Below are 10,325 nucleotides of genomic sequence, written 5' to 3' on the forward strand. Positions count from 1 at the left end.
CCAATATATTCTACACACAACAGGAACAATAAAACCTACTTTTTTCATCAAGGATGTTGGAAACACATGTTTCAAGCACATCTCACCCTGCCATAAGACGTGGTCTTCATAATTAACATCTTCACCATAACTAGATAGCAGACAATTCACTTGTGTTATACACACTTCTTTTTACAACCTGCATATTTAATCAATCCCATTCTCTGTTTGATAGAATCATTACATAACATTACTTTATTTTGTCTACTTTACTTTGGCTACAGTTTAGTATTGGAATTTTTATAAGTGATCTTATCAATGTATGTACAAACCTTCATACATACATACATACTCTACCATACATAAACTGCGTTTGTAGAACTTTGTGTAGATATAGGTGGATGGATAGATACATTGATAGGTAGATACTACACTGATCTCCAAAGCCATCTTTTAATCTGGAGGGCATCTTTCTCACACTGTCTACAGTAAGTTGTAGAACGTGGTCATCCATGGTGGGAGTGGTCTGATTTTTTTTTTTAGACAGTCTTGCCTAGCTATCTTATTTGGTGCTCAAAATAATTCTCTAATTTATAGCTATCCATAGGTCAGTGTTTTGGAGCTATACATTTTTCATTCGCCAGTTAGGATACCAATCTACCTTTGCATTTACTTTTACATACATTTGGCAGGTGATAATTTGCAGCCCTGCCCATTGCACTAAGTTCGGATAGCTAATACCGAAAACAAAATGATTTATGGCAAATTATTGAAAAACCTTCCACTGAGTTGCGTTGGTTCATTTTGATCAAGAACATGTAAAAAGCCTTACAACAATTAAAAAATGGTAGCTAGTCAACCATGCGTCATTTTGAAAGGTCTAAGTAAAGCTGACACTTTTCTAACCTTAATTCGCTACCATTAGCTAGATAGCTTTTTTTTAGCCCAGTTACCTCCGCTGCGCGCCTGGGTCCTGTTCGTCCCGCCGGGATTTATCTTTTGTTATTACAAGGCTCTCTTCACTTGAATGGGGCTTCCCAACGTTCTGCGGTCAGTTATTAACCGATAGCTGACCGTTGCTATGCAATAATGACCGCTGTCAAGGAAAGTGGCCTTTTTGCCTCTGATTCACGTCTTTCGTAGCACTCCGCAAGTAGTCCGGCAACTTATCAATGGAGTTTCAGCGGACGGTTGAGCAGCTGTGTTCTAAAGAATGTTCAACGTCTTTGAAGTTCAACGTCTTTGGCGAACTATTTCTCTGCTTTTTAACACTACGTATAGTAACAAATACATTGTAAAAAGACACACTGTGTTAAGCTATTTTTTTGTTTTGGCAAGTAGCCGTATAATAAGCGGGATAATGTATAGAACGCCGGTCATTAGCGTCGGGGTGCTGTTCGCCCTGTCGGGGCTTATTTTCCCGACAATGACCTGCGTTCTATACATTATCCCTTACATAATGACCGCCGGACAATACATTATGCCGCTAATTATATGCTTACTTGCCAAACCGATAGAAAAAAAAGACATTCCTCCAAAATACCTGTTTTTAATGATTTTGTTGCCGTTTTCGTGATTTCCGCTAAGAAAAAATAGTTCTTCAGGCTAATAGAACTTTGCGTAGCAAGCAACCCATTAAGGTTTAATGTTGATGGCATAAAGACATGATTATATTAAAAAAAGTTAAAACAAACTGTAAAAGTAAACAAAATTGGAATTCAAAATGTACTTAAATTGCATTCAATTAATTAAATTCAAAACTCAGGTTAATGTTTTTTATTATTTGTCAGTGAGATGAAAACAAGTAATTGTAGGCTACTGTAGGCAACCTATGTCACAAAAACTGCATCTTTGTAGCCCTTGAAGAACCCAACCCATGAGACTCAATGTATGACATACAGGATAAACACAAACAAAGTGCAACTCCTAAAAGCAAAATAGTATTTAAATGGATGATATTAGCAACGTAACCTAACCCAAGGTATGTTTTTCAATGGAATAACTAAGTATCTCTTTCGGACCAGACAAACTCCTATCTGGTAGATTAACTGCAAAACGTCAGAGAGCTCTGGTGATGTGAAGATAGCCTTCAAAATACATACTGTGTAGCGTTAAAGGGCTGAGCGCTCCTGAGTCTGTGTTACTGTCTAGTCTGTGGTGAGTTCATCCATAGTAGCTGTTGGGTATAATGTGTAATTCTCTGTGTGATGTTCGAATTAAAAGTGTATTTGTGTTCCCCTCTTATGTTAAAGCCAGCGTGTATACTCTGCTAGCCATTAGTAGTCTCTGTGATATTTATGCTGCCTTGAGTGTTCTCATGTATTAGCGTCTGTACCACCCCTTGCACTATAAACTGTGACTGTGTTTAAGACCACGAGCCCTGCTGTCTGCCATGAACCATTTAAAATTGAAGTCTTCGAAAGTCATACCCAATTCCAATTATGACTTCGTCTACACATTCCGCCGTTCAAGGTAACTAAAGACAGCAATGAAAGTGCAATTTCCCCAATCTGCTGTTTGCTCACTGGCTTCTTTCTCCAAATAATTACATCTGAAAAGAAGAAAATATCATAGATAAGATTCTCGAAGGGAAATAGAACTGTTGTTTTGTCCTATGTGTAACGGGCTACAGTAGACGAATTGTCATTGGCATTGCCTGATGACAGATGTGTTAATGACTCGTCGAAGCTCCTCCTGAAAGTAATATTCATGATCACATTCGCACACAGATGATGAAACGGAGCATGACGGACTTGCAGAGCAGTGTCATGACCAGAAACCTTTTTGAGATTTTGTAATAAGAACATGTAGACTATGCCTGTCTTCTTTTCGTGTATGCATGTCTGCACAGTTTATGAGGTGAAACAATCGTAAGTCAAGCTGTGAAAATGACTCGCACTTGGGATTTGAATTCGAACTTGGATAAACTCAAGCTTCTCAGTACTGCAGAGCTGCGGGATCTTCTTCAAGATGAAGATCGAATTAATCAAATCGTCAGTGCCACTGCTAAGGTGAGTCTCAACACTGAAACCACGTGGTTTCATTTGTCCGCTATCTAACTAAAAGAGTTGAATGATTTGAGTAAAAAACTCTGTGACTTACTGATTGGACCAGAGAGGAAAGGAAAAAAGGTAAATTACTTTACAGTTTGAGTGATTAATTAAATTAACCAACAACACTTAACTATGGTATATGGTAATGGCATTTATTCATCTTACTAAAAAACAATGATTCAGAGGCATGATTGTGAATGATTAGTTTCAGGCACTTCAGCAGCACAAACAGATGGTGTTGGCATCCAACCACAGACTTGCAGAGGTCAATCTATCCCTCCAGCCTTATCTTAGTCATGGGAAACTAGGATTAGTCGAGAGGTATCTGGAACTGAACAGGATGAGGGGGGAAATTGGACGCCAGCAAAACCTATTTGGTGAGTCGTTATGCTAATTATGGGTGTAGAGATTGATGAAAATCAGTCTTTACCATGGTATGTTTGAATTGATCTCCCACAGAAGCACATCAGCTGAACTGGAAGCCTCAGGCAATACAGGCATTCCTCAGAAAAAAAGTTGGCCAAGCCATGGACCAATCAGAGGTAAGCTTGCCACAACACAACAACATTGCATTGCAACATTTCAGATGGTTAAAATATAAAGAGTATCAAATATACAGGTATGCTAAAAAAACACATTTGTCTCCCCGAATGATGTAGAAACTTCTGCAGAGATTCTTGGACCAGAGGTTATCAGCAGAGCAATTTGTGGACTCCTATCAAATCATCCGCAAGCTCTACCATGTCCGACTGGTTAAGCTAGAAAAAATGAAAGACTTATCTAACCACAGGCAGAACACAGAAGTGAAGCCTCCTCCGCATTGCTGCTGTCTCTGGCCTCAATCTGAGGTGCACGACCTTTGCAGCTGCGTTGGCTCAGCCATGACCTTACCTCATGTCCACTATCCCCTCGCCACATACGTCGTCAAGACACCGTACCTTCCTCCCCTGGACTACCATCTTTGCCATAATTACCTGTGGAAGCCTACTGGTACTCCTCTAGACGCGAGGCATCCAGAGGGGCCGAGGGTTTGTGGGCAGCCCTCTAGGTGGCCAGCGAGACCAAGAAGGTTACAGAGACTGCATCAGCAGCCTAAAAATAACCAGAGGGACCCTAAATGCTAAATCATTATTCGTTTTAATTATTGGACGGGAATCGACCAGTCATAACGTCCTGCATTTCCCTCGGGATAAATCAAGTATCCATCTATCTATATATCCATACTGCACGATCTTGTTAACCAGTTTTCCTTATATTATTGTTCAGTGCTACGCTTAGAATTATCTTGGTAACTGAATTGTCGAGGGTACTTAAAAAGATATATATTTTAACTTCCCTTTTTATTTATATCCCTCTGAAATATTTCTTGTCAGCATTTTTTTTGTTGGACGACTGTGCTTAGGTGTTTTGATTGAACATTTAAATCTGTTTGACTCACTTGGTTGGACATGATATTTATCTCATCCCAGTTTGGCTGTCAGGTCACAATTTGGACATTTCACTGCCACCTTTTCAGATAAAACATGCTGCAAGTATGTGAAAGAGACACAAAACTATGCCACAGTTATCAAATATGCATCTTCTGATCTTAATATTCTAACACAAACAAAAAAAACTCGCAAATAACTCGAAAGCTTTAAAGTGTCTTGTTTTTCCATCTGATATTGCTTTGCTACAGTGGTATCAGCTAGGTCAGAGTCGGACAGGATTCCTCCCAGCTCATGTGGTCCTGTTAGGGTCAGCCAAAGGTTTATGCGACTCAATCAAGCTCGCCCTCCTAATTAGAGGCCAGGGAGGAGACCACAGCCTTGCCGTTAGCGGGGTGAATACGGTGTCCTTTGTGTGGTCGCTGGGTTGTTTGTCACTGCCTCCAAGACTTCTATTACACCTGTGTCAGCACGAGCCTTTGTCCTGGAGCATCTCAGATTAGGCAATTTTCCCATCTGTCAGTCTGTGGCTTAGAGCTTGTGTGCTCTCATTAGCACTGTGAGCCCTGTGCTGCTGTGTGTAGGAGGGGAAGAGGACTACCTTTGGGTTGGCTCTGCAAACAGGCAGGGTTGTTGGGCATTAAGAATTCCAAGGACAATTTACAAAAATGACTTTGTTAGTTTACAGAAATCGGTTGACACACAAAGCTTAGAGTATGTTTTACTCCCGTTGATGGGAAGAAACAATACGAATCGTAATGGATAGATAGTAACTTAAAAATGGTCCATTTCTGAAGACAGGGCTTGGCTTTTGAGATCATGTTTATATTAGCTTCTTACAGTGACTTAAAGAGTATCTATATCACCCCCCTAAAGGGCACAGGATGTATGGGTGTCATTATGAGAGTCAGTGTGGGTCGGCTTAACCTGACCTACTATAGAGAACATGCAACACGCACCACAATAGTGTTTTCCAACGTGTCGTCATTTTCTCAATAAGTAATGTCTGTTGCAACCCAACAAAGACCTCTATTACAAAATGTTGACTTCACTAACGAAGGATAGACATGAATCAGTCTTTAATGTCATATGGACATATATGATCCATAATAAACACTGTTGCATCAATTACCATATAATGGAACTTTACTAGGAATTGTCAAAGCATTGTGCAAAATCACAGCTACAACTTGTCACAAATAATCACATAAATATTATCTTTTACAGTGCAATTGCAGGGAATGTGATAGTTTTAGTCTTTCTTCTAAACAGACCATATCATTAAGACTTTGAGGTATGATCCCAGAGGATCGGATCCATATGACACTCTCCAAAGAGAGAAAGGCTTGACACTGGACTCCCAAACACCAGGCAGTCAGTGATCACTGTTTAGGTTGCCATGGCAGCACACAGAGGACCATGTCATATATCTTGTCATATATGATTTGGAAAGGACAGAACACACCCAGGTGTGTGTGAGGTCAGAATGGGGACTCCCAAGACTGCTGGGCCCTGGTCACAGTCCTCTTGATTTGTTCATAAGAGACGAACATCACAATATTCCATGAACCAAGACGCAGAAAAGAAGGCATGAACCTGAAGGGGAAGAGAGGACCAAGATCAGCATTGTCATGGATGCGCATAGTTTAAGAATTGAATTTGAGCCTCTCTTTTCTTGAGACTCAACACAATTAACACAGTAACAATCGGTCGTTGAAAAAGCCTAACTATAAATGAATCAGGCCTTTTTGGAGAACGTTCCTGTAGACATTAGTGGAATATTTTGTGCATGCTATGTTTATGTTACCAATTCCCAGCATCATGTCTAGTAGCAGGCTGTATGTGACTTCATCACCCCCTTTCTCACCCCTTATAGAAGGCGGTGGGTCCTTCCTTCTTCAGCATGGCGATGGCACAGTTCACAGCCCCGCTGTACTTGCCGCTGGAGGAGTTCATGAACCTGGTCTTCACCACGTCCACAGGGGAGGCCACCACAGTGGTGCAAAACCCAGCAGCGAAGGCAGCCGTAAAGTGGCAGGGGAAGTCATCTGCAGGACATAAACAGGACAACATTGTATTAATCTATTATACACCCCTCTATGGGCGCGGAGGATTAGAACTATGTAGTTCCATGACAACGATTACATGTAGCATCTAAAGCACATTCAATATGATAAAGCCAGCCAACTTGTCTTTGTTTGACACGGTAATCATTCCTTCAGGCTTCAGTCATTTGAAAATAGTTTTAAGTACTACTGTGCTTAACAGACCTACTGTGCTTAACAGACCTCATGGCTCTACTGTATGTTGTAAAAAACCATCCCAACTTGTTCTCTTCAGTGAGCTAATCAGGTAATGCAAGTAGTGTCAAGAAGCTATTTTGCATTATAAAGAGCACCTTTAAATTACATTTCACTTATATCTATCAAGATCACAGTCTAGAAGAGTATGTTAGCATTAGAAAAAGCTTACCAGACAGCAGGTGATGCTTCAGAATGAGTTCCTTGATTATGTCATAGGTCACTAACTCTGTACAGTTCACTATAGAGTTGCGTGCGATATTTGGAAAGCAGCCTGGAGGGAAATTAAATCAAAACATAATTGTGAGCAAATGCCATCTTTCTGTAAACCAGTAAACTAGTGCATACAGATAGAATAAAAATACAGCAAAATGAAGGCAAACTGTTTGTTGGTCAGATGTTACCAATAGGGTGCATAACTCTGCCTAAAGTGCCTAATTAATTGAGTACCCTTGTAGATTTGAAGATAGATAAAATAAGGGTAAAACTGTAGACATGTCTGGTACCTCTCCAGAGGCCTTTGACTCCCTCATCTCTTGCTATGGTCTTGTAGGCATCAATGGTGCCGCTGTACCTCTTTAAGCCACCGGCATCTTTCACTTGAGCCTGAAATCTCACTTTGACCACGTCTGTGGGTTGAGCAATGGCCACAGCCATGGCACCAGTCGTGCATCCGGCCATGAGCTGGATAGAGATGCCAGTCTCTGGTGGAGGAGACAATCAGAAAGAGAAGCTATGGTTCATATACACTACTGTTCAAAAGTTTGGGGTCACTTAGAAATGTCCTTATTTTTCAAAGAAAAACTATTCTAGGTGGAAACATCTGGTTTTTACATAAATGTCTACATAGTGTATAGAGACCCATTTCAAGCAACTATCACTCCAGTGTTCTAATGGTACATTGTGTTTGCTAATCCCCTTAGAAGACTAATGGATGACTAGAACACCCTTGAAAACCCTTCAGCAATTATGTTAGCACAGCTGAAAACTATCCTGCTGGTGAGAGAATCTATAAAACTGGCCTTCATTTCCAGTATCTGGAGCATCACATTTGTGGGATCGATTATACTCTCAAAATGGCCAGAAAAAGACAACTTTCATGTGAAACGCGCCATTCTATTCTTGTTTGTGGAAATTAAGGCTATTCCATGCGAGAAATTGCAAAGAAACTGAACATTTCCTACAACAGTGTGTACTACTCCCTGATGAGAACAGCACTAACCAGAGTAGAAAGAGAAGTTGGAGGCCCCGGTGCATAACACAGCAAGAAGACAATTATATAAGAGTCTCTAGTTTGAAAAATAGACGCCTCACAGGTCCTCAACTGGCAGCTTCTTTAAATGGTAGCTGCAAAACGACTGTGTCAAGATCTACAATGAAGAGGCAACTCCAGGATGCTGGCCTTCTAGGCAGAGTGGCAAAGAAAAAGCCATATCTGAGACTGGCCAATAAAAAGAAAAGATTGATATGGGCAAACGAACACAGACATTGGACAGAGGTGTTATGGACAAAAGTGTTATGGACAGACGAAACAAAGTTTGAGGTGTTTGGATCACACAGATGAACATTTGTGAGACGCAGAACAGATGAAAAGATTCTGGAAGAATGCCTGTTGCATCTGTCAAGCATGGTGGAGGTAATGTGATGGTCTGGGGCTGCTTTGTTGCTGATAAAGTGGGAGATTTGTACAAGGTAAATAGGATTTTAAATAAGGAAGGCTATCACTCCATTTTGCAACGCCATGCCAGAACCTGTGGACAGCGTTTGATTGGAGCCAATTTCCTCAGACAACAGGACAATGACCCAAAGCACACCTCCAAATTATGCAAGAACTATTTAGGGAAGAAGCTGGCAGCTGGTATGCTGTCTGTAATGGAGTGGCCAGCACAGTCACCAGATCTCAACCCCATTGAGCTTGTGAGCAGCTCATATGGTACGCAAGGAGTGCCCATCAAGCCAATCCAACTTATGGGAGGTGCTTTAGGAAGCGTGGGGTGACATTTCTACAGATTACCATAACAAATTAACAGCTAGAATGCCAAAGGTCTGCAATGCTGTAATTGCTGCAAATGGTGGATTCTTTGACGAAAGCAAAGTTTGAAGAACAAAATTAATATTTAAAATAAAAATCATTTATTCTAACTTTGTCAATGTCTTGACTATATTTTCTATTCATTTTGCAACTCATTTGATAAATAAAAGTGTGAGTTTTCATGGAAAACACGTAATTTGTGACCCCTTTTGAACGGTAGTGTACATAAACCAGATATAAATTATGCAGGAACAGATTAGACTAAACTATTATATTGTATGTATGCTTATCTGTATCTGTATATATTTAAGAACATTTTATAAATTATTTATTTTTAACTAAACATACAGAACCAAATTTCACTTGCATCCCAGCACTTGTGCAAAGTTATCCTTCGCAGTCCGACATGTTAATTCAGGTTAAACAGTAACCTGTGGGACAGCCTTCATCTTTGCAGCTTGTCCCATGATAACCTCATATGTGGACAGCACAACTAACAGTAGATATATAACCCACATGCCCTGGGAATGGGTAAGTCTGAGACTTAAGAGAACTTACTGTCAGACCTGCGGGTGTAGAACTGCTTCATGGAGTCATAGAGTCCAATGCGCACGGAAGCGAAGCTCATCTGCCTCTGCAGCCCTGCCACCAGGCCACTGTACAGGCTCCTTGGCCCCTCCGTCCTCACCATGGTGCTGATGGTGCCGAACACACCCCTGTACTTCTGCTTCTTCCTCCCATCGCTGGGTTTGGACTCTCCCTGGATCTGAACACATACGAATGTATGTTTTGCTTGCTTGCTTGCACACAAATCCTTGTAAAATGTTCTTTAAATGAAGCAGAGGTCTTTGGTTGTGAGATACTTAAATGGGAAATTATTTTCATTTGCTATGATTTCTGAAAGATTTGAGGCACACAGTGCGTCTTCTCACCTGAAGCCGCACTTTGGCGGTGTCCAAAGGGAAGGTGATCAGGTCAGCGATGCAGGCTGCAGTTCCAGCCCCAAAAAACTTCACTGCTGCTGTAGGCACAGCTTCTGTGGGCATCTTACCAACCATGACAGAGATCCCAGTTTGAGTTTAGTCCTAGTTTCAGTCTTAACCTAAGACTGACAAAGGCAATACATTAGTTAAATAACTGAAATGGTTTATTTTACTTCTTAAATCATTGAGTTTGAGAGAGCAACATTAAGCCTTACCCAGACAGATTTTTTTAGGAGTCCTCTATCGTGGTAGGCCTCCCAAACAGTTACCTGAGCTCAGATAAAGTGCAGTCTACCCAAAAGTGTAATCCTTGAAAAGGTTTATCCGTACCCAATCTTCAGGGCAGTTTCTGCAGTGTGTGTCAAGGCAGACACGGACTCTGTTCATATGCGTGGTGGGCGGTGTTGGGGGTTAAATACCCAGACACCCCTGAGCTCTGAAGTGCGTACCAGCATGTTCACGGCCACGACTGCCAAAAATGTGTGTGCCGCAGTCGTAATTTTAGAACGGGGGCATAAGTCTCACTCATCAGAGACTAGATGCCATTAACA

The 10,325-nt window shown here is 41.1% G+C and overlaps 1 protein-coding gene across 1 annotated transcript; it reads right to left on the reverse strand.

The window, feature by feature from the left end:
• Positions 1-4,681: 4,681 nt before the first annotated feature.
• Positions 4,682-10,129, reverse strand: LOC308370530 (dicarboxylate carrier UCP2-like). Its single transcript, XM_080845190.1, has 7 exons — positions 9,990-10,129; positions 9,724-9,899; positions 9,350-9,557; positions 7,266-7,463; positions 6,932-7,033; positions 6,327-6,507; positions 4,682-6,055 (listed from the first exon to the last, which is right to left on the reverse strand). Exons 2-7 carry the CDS (start codon positions 9,847-9,849, stop codon positions 5,941-5,943), a joined length of 930 nt encoding a protein of 309 aa, XP_080701316.1. The 5' UTR covers positions 9,850-9,899; positions 9,990-10,129; the 3' UTR covers positions 4,682-5,940.
• Between the last annotated feature and the right edge of the window lie 196 nt (positions 10,130-10,325).

Source organism: Sprattus sprattus (assembly GCF_963457725.1).
Source record: "Sprattus sprattus genome assembly, chromosome: 9".
Taxonomy (NCBI): domain Eukaryota; kingdom Metazoa; phylum Chordata; class Actinopteri; order Clupeiformes; family Clupeidae; genus Sprattus; species Sprattus sprattus.

Bases quoted from the DNA above. Each gene is read 5' to 3' on its own strand.
- LOC308370530 (XM_080845190.1), bottom strand. From the start codon at position 9,849: ATGGTTGGTAAGATGCCCACAGAAGCTGTGCCTACAGCAGCAGTGAAG. The intron at 7,464-9,349 runs GTAAGTTCTCTT...CTCCTCCACCAG, and splicing joins CTACACCCGCAGGTCTGACA to AGACTGGCATCTCTATCCAG. The intron at 7,034-7,265 runs GTACCAGACATG...ATTTCCCTCCAG, and splicing joins AGTCAAAGGCCTCTGGAGAG to GCTGCTTTCCAAATATCGCA.